Here is a 25,439-nt window from a genome sequence, read left to right as displayed (position 1 = left end):
TGTATTGCTGGTTTGGTGGTGATAAATTCCCTTAGTCCTTTTTTGTCTGATTTCACCTTCAATTTTGATTGATAGCCTTGCAGGTTACAGTATTCTTGACCCTTTCTTTGCATGACTTTGTATATTTCATTCCATTCTCTTCTGGTCTGATGAGTTTCTGTTGAGAAATCAGTTGCTATCTGAAGGGGGTTCCTTTGTATATAACTTTCTCTGGCTGCTTTTAAAATTCTTATTTTGTCGTTGGTATTTGCCAATTTAATTATAATGTGCCTTGGTGTCAATGTTTTGGGGTTCATTTTGCTTGGGACTCTGTGAGCTTCTTGGATTTGTTTGGGGTTTTTCTTCCTTATATAAGGAAAGTTTTCTGTCATTTCTTCAAACAGGTTTTCTATTTCTTGCTCAGTTCTCTACATTCTGGATCCCGTTATCCAGATATTGTTTTGTTTCATGTAGTCCAAAAGTCCCCTTAGGCCAGGGGTCCTCAAACTTTTTAAAGTGGGGGCCAGATCACGGTCCCTCAGAGAGCTGGAGGGCCGGACTATATGAACTACTAATTCCTACTGTAACACCTCGGCTGCGCTCACTGCCCAAAAAACCTGGCGGGCCGGATCAGACTCCTCTGAGGGCCGCATGTGGCCCGCGGGCCGTAGTTTGAAGACCCCTGCCTTAGGCTCTCCTCTTGCTTTTTAATTTTTTTTTTTCTAGAAACTGCTCTATTTGGGTATTTTTTTTTCATCTTGTCTTCTAGCGCACTGATGTCGTCCTCTGATTTTTGTAGGCTTCTCTTGATGCTTTCTATTGAGTTCTTTACAGCATCAATGTCATTTTTTATTTCTTCTTGGTTCTTCTTCATTTCCTCTTGGTTCTCAATTATATTGTTGAATTTGTCTTCCATTTTTTTCAGCCACCTTATGACCATTTCTCTGAATTCTTTCTCTGATAGGTTGCTTGCCTCTAATTCATTTACTTCCTTTTCTCATGATGCCTGCTTTTCTTTAATATGCAGGTTGTTCCTTTGTCTCCCCATGATCTCTTTTCTGTGGATGTCTGGTTATGTAGTTCTCTCTCCTTATCCCCGGCGAAAACTGACCTTTCCATGGTGGACTGAAGAGCTCCTTTGAAGCCGCATTTTTGTGACAATTGGGGACTGTTGTTCTAGGGCTCTCAGCTGTTCCTTGGTTGCTGCATATGTGGATTTTCAGGCTTCCTTTAAGATCCTCTTTCCCTTTCAAGATGGTGAGGTTTCCCTGTCTGAGCCCATAGCTCTGGGAGGGGACCCTGCTGCAGCCGCAATGGGGGCTGCCCAGTCAGGAGAACCCCATCTAGCAGTCCCTCACCTTCTCCTGGAGTTTATCTGTCCCTTAGCTTGCCACAAACACTCCCCATGTGACCTTCTGTGGCTCCTTCTTTCTTTCCCAGGACAAGGTTTGGAACACATCTGTCTATTCTGCTGCCATTTTCTCTTCTAACCTAATCTTTGTTTTTGACATAGATATTTATTTGGTAAATGCCCAGTTATAAAATTGGACTCCATAGATGCAAACTTTACTACATGCATTTGTTTTAAGAGTAGCTCACAATGAGTTAAACACTTCAAACTTCCTTAATGTAGAGTTCTTATCTGTAGCCCTTTCTTAGATACAATGCAATTGAAACATGTGATACTACATTCTTCTGCATTTAAACCATTAATTCAAAATAAACAATGAAAGTACAGGAATTTTAAAGACTACAAAACAGAACTCGTGTTACTGCAGTGCTATCAGATGGGACCTTTTGGTATTTATATTTGTGTTAAAAAATTTAAACAATGAAACAGTGTGCAAGCACCAAGATGGAACTTTTTTTTTCATATGAGTATATTTAATATATTTTCCTAAATTTGAATAATACTATCAACACTGAAGTTTATTCTTATAAAATTCTTTCCAGATGGTGACTGGAAAGAAGTCAGGGAGGGAGAATGTGTGAGAGAGCAAGGGAACAATAGAGGAATGTGTGGACTTGGTGTGTGTGTGTGTGTGTGTGTGTGTGTGTGTAAAAGAGAGAGAGAGAGAGAGAGAGAGAGAGAGAGAGAGAGAGAGAGAGAGGGAAGGAGAGAGAGAGAGAGAGAGAGAGAAGGGGAAGGAGAGAGAGAGAGGGAGGGAGGGAGGGAGGGAGAGAGAGAGAGAGAGAGAGAGAGCGAGCGTGTGCGAGCACGCGCACTAGGGACAGTTAGATCCTGCGGGTCTTATGGGGGGCTGCCAGATCTGTCAGTCTTGAACTGCGAAACCCTATTGCCACTGTGGACACTCTCGGGTGGTCACAGAGAGAGTGCCATCTTGAAGAACAGGACTGCTTGCGACTAGGATCTTATCCTCACCACCACCCAATCTAATCTCAGATATAAGCAGGGACTCTACAACCACTTGGGACAATGACCTGCAGACACATGGACACCAAGACACCAGTCATCCCGGCTGTAGATTGCTGTGAGCCCATCCCTCACCCTGCCAGCCCGCTGCAGCGGCATAGGACCTGCCAGACACGCTCCACTGACACAGGGTAGCTGCACTGCCTGACTTTGACTCTGGGCGCATGGACATAGTGAGTCTGTTTCCAGTGGTGCAGGAGTGGGTTTCCCACTGACACAGGGTGGCTGTGCAACCTGGCTCCCCAAGCAGAGCAGGGATTCTGATTCTGTGTGTGAAGAGGCAGCACTGAATACCAGTGACTTGACTTTCAGCGCGCACATGTGGGGACTGTTTCTCATCATGTGATAATGGGATCTCTGATTTTCATTGCATGCACACTGAGTGCCTGTAACTTCAGTTCTCAGTGCAAGCACTCAGAGGTACTCTGATTCACAGCGCAATGCTACACTAAGCACAAAGACTCTGATACTTGATTCTCAGTTTGTGCACATGAGGTCTCTGACTACTGGGGCACGCTAGGGAACTCTGATTTTTGGCATATGATCATTGGGACTTGTCTTCAGCACAGAGCATGTGTTTGTCCCTGATTCTAGGTGCGTATACAAGGCTACACTGAGTGCTAGTGACTCTGATTCTTGGTGTGTGGCTCCCATCGATTCACAGCAGTTACACATCTTGGCGACAGCTCTTCAGTGACACCAGGGTGGCACGACACTCCAACTTTACATGATTTAGCCCCCGTAACTCAGCATTTGGATCTTCTGGTGATAGTTAGAATGGGGAGACATTGAAAAATCCCTAGAGGAAAGAAAAAGGAATCGCCAAGAAAGGAAATAAATGAAACAGGCATGCAATATGATAGAAATATCAATAGAATTCAGAGTAATGGTCATACAGTGGATGATAAAATTAATAACCTTTGCAAAAATCAGGAAGAAATCAAAAGTGATATAGCTACAATCAAAAATGCTATGGAAGCTTTCAACAGTAGACTAGAAGAAGTAGAGGACCGAATTAGAAAGTAAGATAAGGTAGAGAAACAAGTCCAATCTGAACAGCTACCCAAGAAAAACATTGAAATCAGGAGTACAGCCTGAGGGAGCTTTGGGACAACATGAAATGAAGTAACATACATATAATAGGGTTGCCAAAAGAACAAGAAGAGCAGCAAGGATTAGAGAATCTATTTCAAGAAATAATAATATGTGATATGGGGAAGAAAAAAGTTGCACGAGTATATAGAGTCCCTAAAAGATGAATCTCAAAAGATCCACACCAAGACGTCATAATTATAATGACAAATATTCACAAAAAAGAGAGAATCTTAAAGGCTGCAAGAAACAGACAAAGTTACCTACAAAGATCCCTCATCAGATCATTAAACAATTTCTCAACAGAAACACCAAGCTAGAAGGGAATGGAATGAAGTATACAAAGTGATGCAAAGCAAAGGATTGAATTCAAGAATACTCTATCCAGCCAAAGCAAATTTGGCTCAGTGGTAGAGCGTCGGGCTGCAGACTGAAAGGTCCCAGGTTCGATTCCAGTCAAGGGCATGTACATTAATTGCAGGCACATCCCCAGTTGGGGGTGTGCAAGAGGCAGCTGGTCGACGTTTCTCTCTCATCAACGTTTCTAGCTCTTTATCTCTCTCCCTTCCTCTCTGTAAAAAATCAATAAAATATATATATTAAAAAAAGAATACTCTATCCAGCAAGACTATCAATAAAAAGGCTAAGGGAGTTTATCACTACCAAGCCAACAATGTAAGAATTGATAAAGGGTCTGCTGTAAAAAGATAAAACAGAAAGGGAGAAAGGAACACAGGCATAAAGTTCAGAAATGGCTATAAACAAGTACCTATCAATAATAACATTAAGCATAAGTGGATTGTATGCTCCAACAAAAAGACATTAAGTGACTGAATGGATAAAAAAAAACATGATCCAGGGAATGAAGATGGCGGCATAGCTAAACACACCTGAACTGCTGCTGTGCACAATAATTTCAAAGCTACAACTAAAAAATGGAACGGCTATCACCCAAATCCAAGGGAGGGCTGGCTGAGTGGAAGCTCTACAACTAGACTGAAAGATAAAGGAACATTCAGGGCACAAGCCCTGAAAAACTGAGGTAGGGGGACACAGACACAATATGGGCTGGCGGTGGATCCCAGCTGGCGGAGCGTGTTTCTTTCTTCAGCTGTGTTGTGAGATGCGGGGAGATAGGGAGACTCAGGGATGTGGGTCGGAGAGGTGACTGATGGGTAGCCATGGCTGTTGGCCACGCCCCAGCCTAGTGACGCCCTGAGACTCCACCCTGAACAACCTACAAACACACCCAAGTTCCAAGCCGCTGCTTTTGCATGTGAATGGCCCTCTCTATTGCAATTTAATCTAAAAAACTTGCTACAGGCCCAAGCAGGGAGAGAGGACTGTGGTTCTCTCTGTAGCTCCTGCAGGGTGGCCTCAGACAGTATCTGAACTGCACCCCATTGGAGATCCAGAAGCCAGTGTTCCTAGTGGTCAGTTTCAACCCCTCACACCCATAAGTGACACATTCGGGAGACAGACTCAGTGAGCACCAAAGCCCCACTGAAACAGTGTGTCTCCAGCAGTTCTTCCTTTATAGACACAGCAGGTCCTCACAGACAGTTGGCCTGGAGGTCAATTCCTCCCAGTGTACCAACAGCAATCAAGGCTTAATTACACCAAGACTTTGCACTCAGCCCACAAAGGGATATACCAAAAGCGACCACCTCAAGTGATTGGGGAAGCTGAGCTACTGGCACCTATAGGTCACTGACCACACAAAGCCACTCCATCAACACAGGGAGGCAGCCAAAATGAGGAGAGACAGAGGCTTGTCCTGAAGGGGAGAGATGGAGGAAAGTACTGGATGACACAGAGTTCAGAATCACATTTATAAGGTTACTCAAGAATCTTCTAAAAACCTTTGAGAAACTTGATGAGACCTCCAAGAAGCTTTGTGAGACCTTCAAGGACCTTAATGAGAATGCGAGGAAAAAAAAATGGAAAAGGACCAGTAAGAAATTAAGCATACACAGTCTGAAATAAAGAATATACAGAAAATCAACTATAGATCAATGTACCCTAAGAATCAAACGAAAGATATGGAATACAAGGAAGAAAAAATCACCCAACCAGAGAGGCAGAAAGAAAGAAGAATCCAAACGTGTGAGGATAGTGTAAGGAGCCTCCAGGACTGCTTAAAGTGTACCAACATCTGGATTTTTTTGGGTGCCAGAAAAAGAGAGCAAGCAGGATATTGAAGGCTTATTGAAAGAAATAATGACAGAAAACTTTCCCTACTTGGTGAAAGAAATAGACTTACAAGTCCAGGAAGTACACAGAACCCCAAACAAGAGGGATCCAAAGAGGACCACACCAAGACACATCATAATTAAAATTCCAAGGGCAAAAGACAAAGAGAATATTACAAGCAGCAAGAGAAAAATAGATAGTTACCTACAAGGGAGTACCCATACGACTGTCAGTTGATTTTTCAACAGAAACTATGCAGGCCAGAAGGGAATGGCAAGAAATATTCAAAATGATGAACAACAAGAACCTACAACCAAGATTACTCTACCCAGCAAAGCTATCATTCAGAATTGAAGGTCAGATGAAGAGCTTCACAGACAAGAACAAGTTCAAGGAGTTCATCAAAACCAAACTAGTATTACATGAAATGCTGAAGGGTATTCTTTAAGAAGAGGAAGAAGAAGAAAAAGGTAAAGGTCAAAATTATGAACAACAAAAAGACATCAAATACATACCTACCAACAAGTGAGTCTAAAAATCAAGTGAATAAAAAATCTGAAGAACAAAATGATCTGATGAATATGATTGAATCAGGGACATAGAAAGGGATTGGACTAACAATTCTCAGGGGGAAGGGAGTCTGAGGGGTGCAGGAAGAGATTGGACAAAAATCTTACACCTATGGATGAAGACAGGGGCAGGGGTAAGGGCATGGGTGGATTTGGGAATCAGGTGGAGGGGAGCTATCCAGGGGGAGGGGAGGAAGAGGAACACCTGCAATAATCTGAACAATAAAGATTTATTTATTTATTTTTTTAAAAAGAATAGGGGAAAAATAAAAAACCAAAACCATGACCCATATATATGCTATCTACAGGAGACCCACCTCAGAACAAGGGACTCAAACAGACTGAACGTGAAGTGATGGAAAAATTTCTATCAGTCAAATTAAAATGAAAAAAAAAAGTTGGGGTAGCAATATTATATCTGACAAAATAGACCTCAAAGTGAAAACTATAACGAGACAAGGAAGGCCACTTCATAATTCTAAAGGTACTGAAACAACAAGAGAATATAATCTGGAAACACATATGTACCCAATGCAGTAGCACCCCCCCCCCCCAAAAAAAAACAAAACAAAACAAAACAAAACTTCTGGAAAATATCAGGGGAGAGATTAAGAGAAATAAAATCATAGTAGGAGACTTTAATACCCATTAACATCACTGGAGAAATCTTATAGACAAAAAATTAGCAAAGAAACAGCAATCCTAAATCACTCACTAGATCAAATGGGATTGACATTTTTAGAATATTTTTCCCCAAAGCCACAGAATATACATTCTTCTCAAGTGCACATGAATTATTTTCAAAGATAGATAGATTGCACAGGCAGTCTCTCCAAAGTCAAGAAGATTGAAATTATATCAAATTAAATGTCAATCCCATTTGATTTTATGCTATTCTGATCTATTCTCAGATCAGAATAGCATAAAATTAGGAATCAATTACAATAAAAACAGTCACAAAAATTCAAACACTTGGAGGCTGAATAGCATACTATTAAACAATGAGTGGTTACCAAATAGAGCAAAGAAGAAATAAAAAACATCCTGGAAGTAAACGACAGTGAAAATACAGCAATCCAATCTTTGGGACATAGTGAAAGCAGTCCTGAGAGGGAAGTTTATAGCATTACATGCCTACCTCAAGAAACATGGAAAAAAAAAAAAATTGGTAACCATCTAAATCTGCAACTTGAAGAATTAGAAAGAAAGTAACAAGAAAAGCCCAGAGTGAACAGAAGGACAGAAATAATAAAGGTCGGAGCAGAAATAAATATAGAGACAAAAACAAAACAAAAAACCAGCACTCACACACAGACACAAACGATACAAAAGATCAATGAAACCAAGAGCTGGTTCTTTAAAAGGATAAACAAGATTGATGAACCTCTAGACAGATTCACCAAGAATCAGAGAGAGAGGACCCAAATAAACAAAGTCAGAAATGAAAAAGGTGAAGTAACAACATACCCAGACCCAACAGAAATACGAATAGTTGTAAGAAAATTAAAACCAAAAAACTATGAGTAACACTATTCCAACAGACTGGTCAACCTAGAAGAAATGGACATATTCCTAGAAAAATATGACCTTCCAAAACTCAATCAGGAGGAATAAAAAATCTGAATAGTCCAATATCTATAGAGGAAATTGAAGCAGTCATCCAAAAACTTTTAACAAATAAAAGCCCTGGACCAGATTACCTCACAGCAAAGTTTTATCAAACATTCAAAAAAGTAGAATCTGTCTTCCTCAGATTATTCCCAAAAAATCAAAATGAAGGAACACTCAAAGCTATTTCTACCAAGCTAGAATTAACCTAATCCCCAAACCAGATAAAGACAATACAAAGACAATTATAGGCCAGTCTCCCTCATGAATATAAATGCCAATATTCTCAACAAAATTCTAGCAAATCTAATTAGGCATTATATTAAAAAGATCATACACCATGACTGAGTGGGATTCCCGAGAGCCAAGGATGATACAATATCCACAAATCAATAAACATGATACATTATATAAATAACATGAGAGATTAAAACCATGTAATCATATCCATTAATGTAGAAAAGGTATTTGACAAAATCCAACACTCTTGATAAATTCTCTCAACAAGGTGGGAATAGTAGGATCATACCTCAACATAATAGAAGCCATATATGAGAAACCCACAGCCAATATTATAATGGGCAAAACCTAAAACCATTACCCCTAAAAACAGGAACAAGACAAGGATGCCAACTCTCACCACTCCTGTTTGACATAATACTGGAAATGCTAGCCATCATAAGCAGACAAATAGAAGAAGTAAAAGACATCCAAAATGGAAAAGAAGTAAAACTATCCTTATTCACAGATGACATGATATTGTACATATAAAACTCCAAAGAGTCCATCAAAAAACTACTAGACTTAAATTAATTTGGAAATGTAGCAGGATACAAACACCCAGAAGTCCATGGCTTCTCTATACACCAATAATAAACTCACAGAAAGATAAACTAAAAAGCAATCTCACCATTACAACAAAAAAAATTAAGATACCTAGGAATAAATTTAACCAAGGAGATAAAGTATCTTTACTCAGAAAATTTCAGAACGCTGCAAAAAGAGAGAAGAAGACATGAACAAGTGGAAGAATATACTGTGTTCATGGATTGGTAGAATCAACATCATTAAAATGCCCATAATACACAAGGCAATCTATTAATTCAATGCAATCCCAATTAGAATACCAATGGTATACTTCAAAGACCTAGAACAAACTCTTCAAAAATTTATCTGGAATAAAAAATTTTTAAAAATACCCTGAATAGCTGCATCAATCTTGAGTAAGAAGAGCAATGTTGGAGGGACCACAATACCAGATATCAAGCTATATTACAAAGCCACTGTTCTCAAAACTGCCTGGTGCCGGCACAAGAATGGACATATAGACCAATGGAACAGACCTTCAGAGAACCCAGGAATCAACCCAAACAACTATGCTGAATTAATATTTGACAAAGGAGGCAAGAACATACAATGGAGTAAAGGCAGTCTCTTCCATAAATGGTGCTGGGAAATTTGGTCAGATACATGGGAAAAAAATGAAACTAGACCAACAACTTACACCATACACAAAAATAAACTAAAAATGAATAAAGGAGTTAAACGTAAGATGGGAAACTATTAAAAAAAAAAAAAACTTGCACCAAGAGTGTTCACCTCAGGCTGACTCACTAAACCATATAGGACACTTTAGCACACAAAGCCACCCTACCAACTCAGGGAAGCAACAAAAATGCCAAGACAAGGAAACAGATCACAAATGAAAGAAATGGAGGACAACAAGTGAATAGATATAGAGTTCAAACCACAGTTATAAGGTTTTCAAGAATTTCCTAGAAAAGACCGATAAAACAAATGAGACCTATGAAGATATGAAAAGGGATCAACTAGAAATAAAGAATACATTGTCTGAAATAAAAAATATACAGAGTCCTAAAAACAATGGAAGATCGCAAGAATCAAGTCAAATATATGGAACACAGAGCCAGAGGACACTCCTCCACAGAAGCAAGAAGATAAGAGAATCCAGAAAGTTGAAGATTGTGTAAGAAACCTCTGGGACAACTTCAAGCGAACCAACATCAGAATTATGGGGGTCCCAGAAGAAGAGAGAGTGCAAGATACTGAAAACATATTGGAAGAAATAGTGACAGAAAACTTTTCCCACCTAGTGAAACAAGTCCAGGAAGCGCACAGAACTCCAAACAAAAGGAATCCAAAGAGGACCACACCAAGACACATCATAATTAAAATTCCAACAGCAAAAGACAAAGAATACTAAAAGCAGCAAGAAAAGCAGGTAGTTACCTATAAAGGAACACCCATACGATTGTCAGCTGATTTCTCAACAAAAACCATGCAGGCCAGACAGAAATGGCAAGAAATATTCAAGGTGATAAATAGCAAGAACCTACAGCCCAAATTACTCTACCCAGCAAAGCTATCACTCAGAATCGAAGGCCAGATAAAGAGCTTCACAAATAAAATAAAAAAAAGCTAAAGGAGTTCATCACTGCCAAACCAGAATTATATGAATTGCTGAAGGGTGTTCTTTAGGAAGAAGAAAATAAAGATAAAAATTATGAACAACAAATACGTAATTATCAACAAGTGAATCTAAAAACCAAGGGAATTAAAAAAATCTGATGAACATCGCCGAAACTGGTTTGGCTCAGTGGTAGAGCATCGGTCTGCGGACTGAAAGGTACCGGGTTTGATTCTGGTCAGGGGCATGTATCTTGGTTGCGGGCACATCCCCAGTAGGAGGTGTGCAGGAGGCAGCTAGTCGATGTTTCTCTCTCATTGACATTTCTAGCTCTCTATTTCTCTCCTTTCCTCTCTGTAAAAAATCAATAAAAATATATTTAAAAAAAAAATTTTCTTAAAAAAATCTCATGAACAATATTAAGTGGTGAATATAATAGAATCAGAAATATGGAAAGGGAGTGGACGATTCTCAGGAAAAAGGGGAGTGGGGGTTGTGGGAAGAGACTGAACATAAACTATGCACCTATGGATGAGGACAATGGGGGTGGGGAAATGGCAGAGCGTGGGGTGGGAACTTAGTGGAGGGGGGAAAATGAGGAACATTTGTAATATGAAAAATAAAGATTTATTAAAATAAATAAAAATAAATCAAAGAAAAAAAAACTTAGAAGAAGTCATAGACACCAAAATAGCAGGCATTTTTCAGCAGTTGCTTTACCAATACAGTTCCTAGGGCAATGGAAACTAAGGAGAAAATAAACAAATGGGACTATATCAAAATAAAAATATTCTTGACAGCAAAAGAAACCATCAACAAAACAATAAGAAAGCCCACTCTATGGGAGAACATATTTGCCAATGTTATCTTCAAAATTTATAAGGAACTCATACAACTTAACAAAAGGTTGATAAACAATCCAATCAAAAAATGGGCAAAGGACCTAAATAGACTTCGAAAGAGGACTTTCAGAGAGTCAAGAGACATATGAAAACATGCTCAAAGTCACTAATCATCTAAGTCTTAGATTCTAAGAGATGCAAATCAAAACAACAATGAGATACCACCTCACACCTGTCAGAATGGCTATCATCAACAAACAGCAAGTGCTGGAGAGGATGCAGAGAAGAAAGAACCCTCATGCACTGCTGGTGGGAATGCAGACTGGTGCAGCCACTGTGGAAAACAGTTCAGAGTTTCCTCAAAAAATTAAAAATGGGTCTGCCATTTGACCCATAATACCACTTCTAGGGATATATCTCAGAAAATAGAAACATTAATTAGAAAAAATATTTGCACCCCTATGTTCATAGCAGCACAATTTATAACTAAGATTTGGAAACAGCCTACATGCCTATGGGCAGATGAGTGAATTCGAAAATGGTGGTACATCTAAACAATGGAATACTATGCTGTTGTAAAAAAAAGAAAGAAAAGGAATTCTTACCATTTGCATCAGCATGTATGGGACTGGAGAGCATTATGCTAAGTAAAATAAGTCAGTCAGTGAAAGAAAAATATCACATGATCTCATTCCTTTTTGGAATATAAAGAACATTATAAACTGATGAACAAAAGTAGACACAGAGGCAAAGAAGCATCAAACAGACTGTCAAACTACAGCGGGAGGATTAATGGGGGGTGGATGAGAGATCAACCGAAGAACTTGTATGTGTGCATTTAAGCATAACTAATGGATGCAAAACACTTGAAGAAGGGGTTGAGGGCATGTGCTGGGGCATAGAGGAGGCCAGAGGAAGGTCAATGGTAAAAAAAAAAAAGAGAGAGAGAGAGATGTACTACAATTTGTAATACTTTAAACAAAATAATAAAACCTCAAAAAAAATGTTTTTCCAAACTAAAGAATTGAAAGACAAAACCAATTTTGTTATTATTAAAATGTATCTTTGGAGATTTCAGTTTTTCAAAAATATCACTTATTGATTAATGAGAAATTACCTAAAATACCAGCTTCTAATGAAAGAATCAAAGTTTAATCAGTTAACTAGATAGTCAGCAATTGCCAACTGGTGGACCATGAACCAATAGTGGTCTATGAGGTCCAAAAGGTTGGCTTCTGCTGGAAATAGTTATACTTTTTTGCTGTCTTATACTATAGTATATCTTTCATTGTTCTCATTTATTTTTACTAGCATGATTATAATAATGAAGCTTAATTTTAAAATTTCACTGCATAACAAATAATTTTATTTCTGAAATTTATATGAAAATGATTTCATCACTTAGGAGATAAAGCTGTTAAAAAAAATTGTCCATTCTAGCTGTTCAGTCTTCTAGGTACATCACTGGACATAATAAGAATATATATTACGCTAATTAGCTGAGCATCATGACCACTCAGGAGGAGCTGTGTGCACAGATGGGCGGGAGGGGACTGTTTGCCACCCCCAGCCCCAGCAGCCACAGGGAGGCTGGGGCTGGGGGCGGGCTGGAGTGAAGACACAACACACAGGAGCACCTTTCCCCAACCCAGCGGACACAAGGTGGTGGCCGCCGCTGCACAGGTCAGAGGCAGGTCCTGCCCAACCCCCAACCCCACCCACACCCACACCCCCGTGGGGTGCCTCATCATGTGATTTCAATTGCGCGCTGGGCCTCTAGTATATAAGAAAGTGCTACGAGATATGGAGGGAAAGTAGGGTAAGGGAAACTGGAGTGTAAAGACAGGGCAAGAAAGTTACAATATACATAGGGTGATCAGGGTAGGCATCACTGAAGCAAAGCTTTAAAGGCATAGAGAGTTAATGAGATACCAAGGAACTCCACACCTATTTTTCAGTTGTTTCTTGTAATACTTTATCTAAAGGTCTTTATAGTATGCTTATACAGTTTGAAAATGTCTAATATAAGCCTTCCAAGGGGTTCAGTAAAAGTGGTAATTTGATTGCATCCCTGCAGTTGTGCCTTCCAAATCCAATTCAAATACCAATGACCTTTCCTTGAGCAATTATTAAAATCAGTATTCATGTGGGCCAGAGAGTGAGTTAAAATCTTAGGATCCAGATAAAGAGAGCTGGTTGTTTTCCCCTGTAGGAGAAAGGAGGCCCTAGTCCTAGCAAGGAGCTGTAGGGCAAAGATAAGGATGCCCCATTTCTTGGGAGAGATACTCGCCCATAGAATCTGGTGGATCACAAAGAAGAATAGTACTAGCCTGTGATTCTGAAATTCCTACTGGTCTCCCATCTGCCAAGGAGTTGCAATGGAGTTGGACAGCTTACTTATTTGAGTCCTTTCTACTCTTCTGCAGAAGGCTGACACTCATGTACCTCCCAACATTAATAACTTAAGGTGTATTTGATTCCCAAGGGTTAAAATGAGGAGTAAGTTAGACAAAGGAAAATAAGTACATGCCCAGTAGGCTAAGACAATGAAAAACAAACAGAAAACTTAGAACAGGTGGTTACTAGTGGAACAAAACTGCTTATGATCAACAGTAGCTTGAACCAAATAATAATAGTAACAATAATATTGTTATTATCATTAAGAATACATAAAGGAAGCCTTGGAACTGAAAACATTTATAAATATAAAAATTTAATAGCTTAATTAAAAAATTGGATGGACACTGTTGAGACCAAATTAGTAGTCTGAAAGATCAAGTAGAAAATATATTCAGAAACAGCAAAACTTTAAAGAAATCATGTGTGTAAGGTAATATGAAGAAGGGCTCAAATCCAAGAATTGATTAATGACAGGAGCTGAACTGATGGGGAAAACAGACTGAGGAAAGGCAATGATTAAACAAACAATAGAGGAGCTGTTGTACAACTGCAGAAAGACCTGTTACAGAAAATGGAAAAGGCTCAAGTTCCAGGCTTTGATTAGGGAAAAAACTCAATTGGACACATTCTGATAATTTTCTGAATTGAAAGAAAAGAAGGTCTTAAAAGCCTCCAATTAAATTTTTAAAAAGTCTCTCTCCAACACTAGTGAATTCTGGAGAATGAACTCATTTTTTCTTAAAGTGGTAAATGAAGTGAAAGAATAAATTATTCATTCGCCTCTCCTATACAAATTGACCACTGGGTGAACTGTAGTAGATATGAGAACTTTTTGTTTTGTTTTGTTTTTTGTTTTTTACTTTTCTAAAGAATATAAAATGTTTTTATATTCCAGATAATAAATAACTGAAACGATAAAATTAGAATATCAATGTTTTACAACCCCTGACTAACGGATTAGACATTGTGCATGAATAGCTGAAGCATCACAGAGAAACAGGAATCACAGATTTCCAGGAAAATCAAACTACTATTAAGTGGTCTTGTCAAAAAAAGAACCCACAAAACTATAGCAACAAAAACTTAACCAGAATTTGATCAGACCTCTAGATTAAACTATGAATTCACAAGAAATACAGAGGACAAAGGATCACATTATACCGCAAAACTGGAATCAGCAAAATCTATGCTTTAAGAATCTGCCACGTAGACTCAGTTATTTCAACAAATAAATTGGAAGGGAGGAGAGAGGTGAGTCAGGGAAAGACATGGAGGCAAACCTAAAGACACCAATCAATCATAGTGTATGGTCCTGTTTAAAAGAATTGACACTTATGAGACTTAGAAACTTGAACACTATTTGATAATATTAAGAAATTGTTATTTTTAGGGTAAAAATCTTATTATATTTTTTAAAGTCCTTGTAGAAATGAAATAATTGGTGAAATGGTAGAATGTCTGAGATTTGCTTCAAAATAACATGATGGACAAGGATAGGATATAAATGAAATCAGAGTGGCCATGAGTTGATAATTATTGAAGCTAGTGATATGTATATGAGGGCTTACAAAACTATTATGTCTAATTTAATTATGCTTGAATTTATTTATAACAAAATTTTTACAAGAGACATCCATCTTCTTTGTTCACCAGATAGAAGCAACATTAAGAAAAGTATTCAGCTTACTACAAAGGATAAGTATACTACTTGTCATGTCCTAACTCTGCTTAGAAATTCCAGCTAATGTAACGCCTACCATAATTCAGGAATTGAGGGAAAATTGCTTATTTCTGGCTTTTGGGAAATATTTTTAATATGATTTGGCATTTGGACAATATGGAAATCTCAAAGAAAAATGTTATTTCTAATAGCCAAGACATCATAGAAAAATATATTAATTTTAAGATGTCATAGAGAAAATATCAATATATCACGCTCACATTTTCTCTTCTTTCTAGTTGCTAACTAAATGTAGCCTAATATTTAGGTCATCAAAACAATATGTATAAAAATACCACATGGTCCAATGGAAAAGAATAAAGAGCCCAGAAATAAAACCTTTCATATGCAGTCGGCTAATACTTGTTAAGGGAACCAAAAATACTTAATGGAGAAAAAACTTCAGTAAATAGAACTGGGAAAATTGGATATTCATATGCAAATAAATTATATCACTCACAATATTAAATAAAAATGGTTTAAAGAGCCGAAACGGGTTTGGCTCAGTGGATAGAGCGTCGGCCTGCAGACAGAAGGGTCCTGGGTTCGATTCCGGTCAAGGGCACATACCTTGGTTGCGGGCACATCCTCAGTAGGGGGTGTGCAAGAGGCAGCTGATAGATGATTCTCTCTCATGGATGTTTCTAACTCTCTATCCCTCTCTCTTCCTCTCTGTGAAAAATCAATAAAATATATTTTTTTTAAAAACAACAATCATGTGGTCTTTAAAAAATAAAAATAAAAATAAAAAATGGTTTAAAGACTTAAATGAAAGACCTGAAACCATTAAAACTCTTAGAAGAAAACAGAAAGAAAAAGCTCTTTGACATTGTTCTTGGTGATGTTTTTTGTATATTACACCCAAAGCACAAGCAACAAAGGCAAAAATAAACAATTGGGACTATATCAAACTAATAAGCTCTGTATATCAAAAGAAATTACCAAAAAAGACAATATATGAAAAGGGAGGAAATATTTGAAAACCACGTATCTGATGAGGAATTAGTATCCAAAATATATAAGAAACTCTTACAACTCAATAGCAAAACAGCAAATAATCCAATTTTAAAGTGGGCAAAGGACCTAAAAAGACATTTTTTTCAAGATGTTTAGTGGCCAACAGGTACATAAAATGGTGCTCAATCATCAGGGAAATACAAATCAAAATTACAAGATATCACCTCCCACCTGTTATAATGACTGGTAGAGGCCCAGTGCATGAAATTTGTGCACAGGGGCAGAGGGGGCTGTTCCTCAGCCCAGGCTGCACCATCTCCAATCTGGGACCCCTCTCACAATCCAGGACTGCTGGTTCCCAACTGCCTGCCTTCCTGATTGACTCTAACAGCTTCTGCCTGCCAGACTGATCACCCCCTAACCACTTCGATGCCATCCTGATTGATGCCTAACTGCTTTCCTGCCAACTCATTTGCCCCCAACTTTCCTCCTCTGCCGGTTTGGTCACCCCTAACTAACCTCCCCTGCAGGGTTGATCACTTTTAATTGCCTTTCCTTGCAGGCCTGGTGCCTCCCAACTGCCCTCCCCTGCTTGCCTGATCACCCACAACTGCCATACCTTGCAGGCTTAGTCCCTCCCAACTGCCCTCCCCTGCTGGCCATCTTGGGGTGGCCATCTTATGTCCACATGAGGGCAGGATCTTTGACAATATGGGGGCAGCCATCTTGTGTGTTGGAGTGATGGTCAATCTGCATATTACTCTTTTATTAGATAGGATAGAGGCCTGGTGCATGGGTGGGGGCCAGCTGGTTTTCCCTGAAGGGTGTCCTAGATCAGGGTGGGGGTTCCCTTAGGGTGTGGGGCAGCCTGGGCGAGAGGCCTGTGGTGGTTTACAGGCCAGCCATGCCCTCCAGTGACCAAGCACTGGCCCTGGTATCTGGGATTTATATATTTTCTACAATTGAAACTTTGTAGCCTAGAGTGGAGCCAAGCCCCCTGCTCGCTCTGTGGCAGCAGCCATTTCTGTTGGGATTTATTTATCTTCTATAATTAAAACTTTGTAGCCATAACCCTACCAGATTTGAGGCCCTAAACCTAACTGTCCCCTATACCTGGGCTCCTGCGCATTAAAGAGAGAAAAATCAACATAATATAGAAAATTGTTAGTTACATGCAAACAAATGGTTAAAATAAGATGGAACTTGGAGACATTGTAGAAAATAGGTCTAGGCAAAGTACCAAAAATTACCATGTTTCCCCAAAAGTAAGACATCCTCCGAAAATAAGACCTACTTACAGGTTTCCTTCTGAGTGAAATATAGGCATCCCCAAAAAATAAGGCGCCCCCTAGGCTCTGTCTCAGAATGCTATTACTAAACATGAGAGATTTGGTCCACTGATTCTGAAAGAAATGGAGTCACAAGAAATTCACTAGGAAATTTAGGAATTGGATTGTTATGATGATGTTCCAGAAGATGATGACATGAATAAATGAGTAAATTCTTGATACTGTAGGATTCGCAGTTTGTCTGGTTTGTGTTGACAACTACCGTACTACCGTACCGTATACAGGTAATAAATTTCCTTTATTTTCATTTAACAATAAATGTGTACCATATTTTTCTTCATGGAAAAATAAGACATCCCCTGAAAATAAGACCTAGCGCATCTTTGGGAGAAAAAATTAATATAAGACACTGTCTTATTTTGGGGGAAACAGGGTAGGTACAGCAGAATAGTGGCAGATTCGGAAATTACCAAAACATCGGTACAGCCATCTGGTAGGGTTAAGCGGAAGCCTGGGCCGGCCAGGGTGTGTGGAAAGCTTGGCTTGCTCCATTGCCAAGGAAACCCAAGCCTCCCTCCTGCTCTCTCAGTGTCTGCAGCCATTTTGGTTGGGGTTGATTTGCATACTTGTTCCTGATTGGCTGGTGGGCGTGGCCAGTGGGTGTAGCAGAGTGATGGTTAATTTGCATGTTTTCTTTTATTAGATAGGATATGAATATTGCTTAGTCACAAAAGGAAGGAAATTCTGCTATTTGCAACAACATGGATCAACCTCATTAAGTAAAATAAGCCAGAGGAAGGCAAATACTAGATGATCTATCTCACTTATACATGAAATCTAGAAAAACCAAACTCATAAAAACAGAGAACAAATTGGTGGAGAATAGAGGACAGGGAAAGGGGGGAAGTATAAAGTGGGTGAAGGTGGTAAAAAGGTACAAACTTTTAGTTGTAAGATAAATATGTCCTGTGGATGTAATGTATAGCATGGTGATAATAATTAACAATACTAGTACATTGCATATATTTGAAAGTTGCTAAGAGTAGATATAAAAGTTCTCATCATAAGGCAAAGAGCTGTACGTGAGGTGATGGATGTTAAATAGACTTATTATGGTAATCATTTTGCAATACAGGGGTAGAGCAAAAGTAGGTTTACAGTATGAGTACATGAAACAGAAAGTCATGCAAGGGGCTCGGCCCTCGAATCCCCAGCTTCCTCCAGAAGGTTGTCTGGAAGGTCATTTGGCTGTCTTGTCTAATTAGCATATTATGCTTTTATTATTATAGATTATTTATTAAATATTGTATTATTTTCTATATGAACAACTATTAACCTACTTTTGTCCCACACTGTACATACATATATCAAATCATTAGGTTATACATCTTAAACGTATACAACGTTATATATCAACTAGAAGCCCGGTGCATGAAATTTGTGCATGGGGGTGGGTGTCCCTCAGCTCAACCTGCACCCTCTCCAATTCAGGAGCTCTTAGGAGAGCTGCAGTTTGGCCTAAGCTTCAGTCTGGTCTCTCTCTGCAAGAGCCGACCAGGCTGATCAGGAGAAGGTACCACCCCCATCACCTCGCTGCTGCTGCCAAGGTGTTTTCATCAGCATGGACTCCAGTCCCCCACGAAAAAATGGCAACTTTCTTTAGGCAATTTCAAGATGTCTCTTATATAGGATATGGTATTTCTTTCTTTCTATCCTCACCTGAGGATATTTTTCCATTGATTTTTAGAGAGCATGGAAGAGAGAGGGAAAGATAGAGAGAAACATCAATATGAGAGGGACACTTCAATTAATTGCCTCCTGCATGAGCCCTGACCTGGGCCCCACCTAGGGAGGGGCCTACAACCTAGGTACATGCCCTTGACCAGAATTGAACCTGGGCCTGGCGGTTCACAGGCTGAGGCTCTATCCACTAAGCCAAACTGGCTAGGGAAGAATATAACATTTCTTAACCCCTCCAGCACCACACCTTTGTTTTTCCTGCAGGAGTGAGATGGAAAAAACCTAGATCACCTTCTTGGATTCTTATTACCCAGGTTACCAAGAACACTGAGAGTGGCATACGGGGAGCTTAGCCAATAAGCAGTCAGAAAGGTGTTTCTGGCAAGCCCTCTTGTCTGTAGGCCTACTCACAGGGCCTGCTTACAGCCATAGTGACTGGCAGGCCCTATTCTCTCTGGGCCAGTGCCATTCGTAGCTTGCATCACCAGGCACACAGACCCTCCCGCCCACCTGTGTGCAGCCTCCTCCTGAGTGGTCGTGATATTATGGTGTCCAGCTAATTTGCATCATATATATATATATATATATATATATATATATATATATATAGAGAGAGAGAGAGAGAGAGAGAGAGAGAGAGAGAGAGAGAGAGAGAGAGAGAGATACCCAGTACACAAAATTTGTGCATGGGGGTGTGGGTCCCTCAGCCCAGCCTGCACCCTTTCCAATCTGGGATCCCTCTCACAACACAGAACTGCTGGTTCCCAACCACTTGCTTGCCTGCCTGCCTGCCTGCCTGCCCCTAATCACTTCTGCTTGGCAGCCTGATAACCCTTTTACCAATTGCCTATAACTTCCCTCGCCTGCTGTTCCAATTACCCCTAACTGCCCTCCCCTGCAGGCCTGGTCATCCCCAATTGCCCTCCCCTGTGGGTCTGGTTCCCCCCACCAACTTTCCTCCCCTGTGGGCCTGTTCCCCTGCCAATTGCTCTCCCCATCAGGCCTGCCTGCCCCCTCCTCCTGGCCTCAACTGCCTTTCCATGCTGGCCCAATCACCCCTAACTGCCCTCCCTTGCCAGCCCAGTCACCCCTAACTCCCCTCCCCTGCAGGCCTGTTCGCCCCCAACAGCCTTTCCCCTGCTGACCCAAACACCCCCAACTGCCTTTCCCTGCAGGCCTGGTCCCCCCCACAACTGCCATCCCCTGTGGGCCTGCCCCCCCCCCATGGGCCTGGTCCCCCACTAACTGCCATCCTCTACAAGGCTGTGTGTCCCCCAACTGCCCTCCCCTGTAAGCCTGGGTCCCCCCAACTGTTCTCCCCTGCAGGCCTGATTGCCCCCAACTGCCCTCAGGGCCTGTTTGGGTTTTTCTTGCTTTAGGTTCTCTGTGCCTCCTGGACATGTGTGACTTTTTCTTTACCATGTTAGGAATGTTTTTGGCTATTATTTCTTCAGACATGTTCTCTATCTCTTTCTCCTTTTTTGGGCTTCTGGCACACCTGCTATTCGAATATTGTTACGTTTTCACATTGTAACAAGCTTCCTTCAGCTGTCCTTCTGTTTTTCAGTTTTATTTTTCTCTGATTGAGTGATTTTTTTTTCAATCCTATCTTCTAATTCACTGACTCAATATTCATATTCCCCTAATCTGCTGTGTATTTCTTCTAAAGTGTTCTTTATTTATTTCTGTTTTATAGTTACTATATCTTTTCTCATACTGTTGAGCATCTTTACCTCCATTATTCTGAACTCTATATTAGATAAATTTCTTATCTCCATTTCATTTATCTCTTCTTCTGTAGAATTCTTTAGTTCTTTCATTTCGGGGTTGTTTCTTTGTCTCCTCATTTGGATGCCTGTTTGGTTTTGAGACTATGTATTAGGTAGATCTGCTACACATCAATTTCTAGTTTAGGACAGTGTCAAATGCTCTGACTAATTTAGATCAGGCAAAATTCAAAGCCTCCGGAGACTGCCCCTCTCTCTCCTGACTGATAGGATTTTGTCTTGAATTTCCCTGAGGCAGTTGTCGGCAGAGATGGCTAGAGTTTTTTTTTGTTTTGTTTTGTTTTTTTGTGTTTTTTTTTTTTTTTTTTTCAGCAGGGTGGGACAATTGCTTCTGCCTGGAGGCTAATTACTATTCTCAGTCTCATAATGGCCTTCAACCATTTTTCACTGTTGGGAAAGATATTTTTCAATAAGTTATCTACTGTCTTTCCTCCAGATATGACTGCCCATATAGAAAATGTCTGGATAAGAAAGATGATCTCTGAGTTTCTGATACTAGGAAAGAGGCAGAAAAACAATAGTAGGAATAGTGCAGGGCTTAACATACTCCACCTTGACATCTAGAATGTTATTTGATTTCTAAGTTTGGAATTTAAAATGAATTAGAAAAAAGTTGGTAGATGCTCTTGAGTTTAAATATGGCATTAAAACTCCAAACCTCACATATGAAACTATAAGATAGAACATTGTCAATAAAATTCAGTAATCTTATGAAGTTATATTTAAGTTGAGTTAGATATGTGTTCATTATTTGAACTTTGAGCCTTAATGTGAGTCAATAATTTCTTAGTACTTTTATAAGGATGTTTACTAGTATTAATGATATCAAAGCTGCTTATTCAGAGTAGTCCCTTTAGACCCAAATCCCTCTCTCTTTTTTTAAAAATATATTTTATTGATTTTTTACAGAGAGGAAGGGAGAGCGATAGAGACCTAGAAATGTCGATGAGAGAGAAACGTCGACCAGCTGCCTCTTTCACACCCCCTACTGGAGATGTGCCCGAAACTCAGGTACATGCCCTTGACCGGAATCGAACCTGGGACCTTTCAGTCCGCAGACCAATGCTCTACCACTGAGCCAAACCAGTTTCGGCCCAAATCCCTCTCTTAAGTACCTACTAGCGACCTGGTGCATGAAATTCATGCATGGGGCTCGGCCCTTGCAGTCACGGTGGCTTGCCTCGGCCTTTGCAGCCCAGTTTCGTCTGGAAGGTCATCCAGAAGGACATTTGGAAGGTTGTTCGGCTGTCCAGTCTAATTAGCACTTACGCTTTTGTTATTATATATCAGTTATGTCATCCTTGACATTTGTATTTAATTGCCTCAACTCCACAACTGTAGACAAAATTTAACCAGGTAAATTTAACAGGGATTAAATGCAAGGTCTTATATTTAGGTTCAGATGAAGAAAGTGAAAATACTATATACCAACATAGATGATGCAATTTCTGAAAGCTTGATTGATCTAAGATCACTCTTAATATAAATATATGTATAATTATATAAATTATACATATATTTATGTATAATTAAGTAAATTATAAATATAAATATATGTATAATTGATTTTTTACAGAGAGGAAGGGAGAGGCATAGAGAGTTAGAGACATCAATGAGAGAGAAACATTGATCAACTGCCTCCTGCACATTCCGTGCTATGTGCCTGCAACCAAGGTACATGCCCTTGACTGAAATCAAACCTGGGACCTTTGAGTCCACAGGTCGATGCTCTATCCACTGAGCCAAACCAGTTAGGGCTTATCTCCTTTTGATAGGCAATGTTACTGCAAGTAATGGGAGATAATTAGACCATACCAAAAGTATTATGGTCAGTTTGGGTCACCATATTTTAAGGGTGACACTGACAAATTAAAGCACATCTAAAGGAAAGCATCTGTTTTTGTGAAATTATGAAATATGGATTGTATATCTGAAAAAACTGAGACTCTGAAATCTCTCAGCACCCCTGTAAGACATTGTCCTCATTTTACAGAAAGGAAATTGAGGCTGAAAGATAAGTAATGATTTATTAAAATGTAACTGAAAAGTGATTTTTGCAGACCTTACATTTTTAAAAAATATATATTTTATTGATTTTTTACAGAGAGGAAGAGAGAGGGATAGAGAGCTAGAAACATCGATGAGAGTCATCGATCAGCTGCCTCTTGCACACCCCCTACTGGGGATGTGCCCACAACCAAGGTACATGCCCTTGACTGGAATCAAACCCGGGACCCTTCTGTCCGTAGACCGACACTCTATCCGCTGAGCCAAACCGGTTGTGGCCAGACCTTACATTTGATTCTCAATCTAGTATTTTGTTTCAAAAAGTTACACTTTTAAGAAGCTCGGATATTAAGCCCCTATATGAGGATAAACTTGAAACTCTAGAATAATTACAGATTAAATGGGAAGAAAGGAAACATTCAGGGTAGGAAGATTAATGTGAGAATATAGTTTGGTTATTGGTATTATGTTTGTTAGTATTACAAAAATATATTGCCTTATACATACTTTTCTCTCTTTATTAAGGTTTTTTACTCCAATGAAGAATCTGGATATCTTGTTCTCACCATAGTTATATCAGGTCATTTCTTCATTTCCCAAGGACAAACACTTCTGGTAGGTTTTATGCATATAGTTTAATATGCAAATATTTGTATCTGCATAGTTTTACATTAATTTCTGTATATTCAAACTTCTTCATTCTCACTGAACTCCATCAGGTTCAACAAATAAGCATTTATTGAATATTCTATTACACTGCGAAATAAAGACCATACTAAATATTGCCTTCCCTAAATTTTCTTGGGAGGCAAAGTGGATTAAATGATTGAGATGAACCAGTATTATAAAGGAATCTTAACTGGAGAGATTGGGTTGAAAACAGGCTATATTTATAGAGAAATATGTAGAGAGTTTTTCATATAGGCTAATGAGCATAAAGAGAGATTCAAAGAAAAAGCTAGAAGAAAACGTTAAGCATGCTATTATTGCTTGGTATAGATCTCTATAAAACTCTAATTTGATAAACATGCATTGTTCTTTATTACAAATATGCACATATATTGTGGGAAATTTTTGTAATGAAGAAATATAAAAAGGAGAATAAAAAGAATCATCTTTCTTGAAAGTTTATGCTTGAATTGGTATTTCATTAGAAACAAAACGGTTGCAGAAAGAAAACAATTATCAACTTCCAACCAAAAAGAAAGGAAATATAGGAGAAACTAAGATAGTGGCATAGATAAACACCTAAACTGCTCCCTTGCACAATTTCAAAACTACAACTAAGACAAAATGAACATCATCCAGAACCACAGGAAGGCTGGCTGAGTGGAAATTCAACAACTAGAAAGAAAAAGAAAAGTACACTGAGACTCAGAGGAGCTGCAGGAGGCAGAGGTACTGAGACACGTGCACAAAGAGGACTGGCAACTGAGGGTGCAGCTGGCCATTTTCAAGCTGGAGGGAGACAGAAGCTCCGGACTTCACTGAACTCCAGTTTCGGGCGAGATTCTGGGGGCCCAGACTCATACAGAGTGAAACTGGACTGTCAGGAAAGAGAAAAGCACACTAAGTCTCAGAGGAACTGCGGAAGGCAGAGGTACCGAGGCACACACGCATTAGAGGACAGGTAACTGAGTATGAGGCAGGCTTTCTCAAGCAGGAGGGAGACAAAAGCTCCCCACTGCACTGAACTCCAGTTCCAGGTGAGACTCTGGGGATCCAGACTGATTTGGGGAGAAACTGGACTGCCTAGCAGCAGATGGAACCCGAGGGCAGCTTTCTCTCAGAGATGCTTACAGTGATTACCACGGGAAACTGAGACACAGGGGACTATTAGGGTAGGGCTGATGGGAAACCAATGCTGTCTGCTCTGCCCTAAGACTCCGCCCCATCAAAGCTCAGCACAGAGGTCTTTGCAAGTCTTTTCCCATAAGAATGTCTCCAACACAGAAGTTCTCCCAGTGTAGACACAGCTGATCCTCACAGCCAATTGGCCTGGAACTCAAGTCCTCCCACTGAAACCAACAGTAATCGAGGCTTACCTACAATAAGACTGTGCACATAGCCCAGAAAAGGGTGCACCAAGAGTGTCCACCTCAGGTAACTGGGGATGCTGAGCCACTGGGCCCTATAGGACACCTAGCACACAAAGCCACTCTATCAATTCAGGGAAGCAGCCAAAATGCAGAGACAAATAAATCACAAATGAAAGAAATGGAAGAAAGCAAACGACTGGATATAGAGTTCAAAACCATGGTTATAAAGATTTTCAAGAATTTTCTAGAAAAGGCTGATCAATTTAGCGAGACCCTCAAGGATAGGAAAAAGGACCAACTAGAAATTAAACATACACTGACTGAAATAAAAAATATTATACAGAGATCTAACATC

At 39.6% G+C, this 25,439-nt stretch overlaps 1 protein-coding gene across 6 annotated transcripts in view; it reads left to right on the top strand.

Moving 5' to 3' along the window:
• The window catches only part of REC114 (REC114 meiotic recombination protein), a 103,402-nt gene that overhangs the window by 23,528 nt on the left and 54,435 nt on the right, over positions 1-25,439 (top strand). For 5 of the 6 annotated variants that reach the window (XM_084906394.1, XM_084906393.1, XM_084906391.1 and 2 more), the window contains exon 2: positions 23,571-23,660. The exons of the other annotated variant lie outside the window; for it this stretch is intronic. In XM_084906394.1, the coding sequence (XP_084762520.1) occupies positions 23,571-23,660 (90 nt within the window). The remainder of the gene's footprint in view (positions 1-23,570; positions 23,661-25,439) is intronic. 6 annotated transcript variants of the gene reach the window in all.

This window comes from Pipistrellus hanaki (assembly GCF_964339955.1).
Source record: "Pipistrellus hanaki genome assembly, chromosome: 1".
NCBI lineage: Eukaryota > Metazoa > Chordata > Mammalia > Chiroptera > Vespertilionidae > Pipistrellus > Pipistrellus hanaki.
The sequence above is the reverse complement of the archived record's forward strand: the minus strand, read 5'-3'. Positions and strand labels throughout refer to the sequence as shown.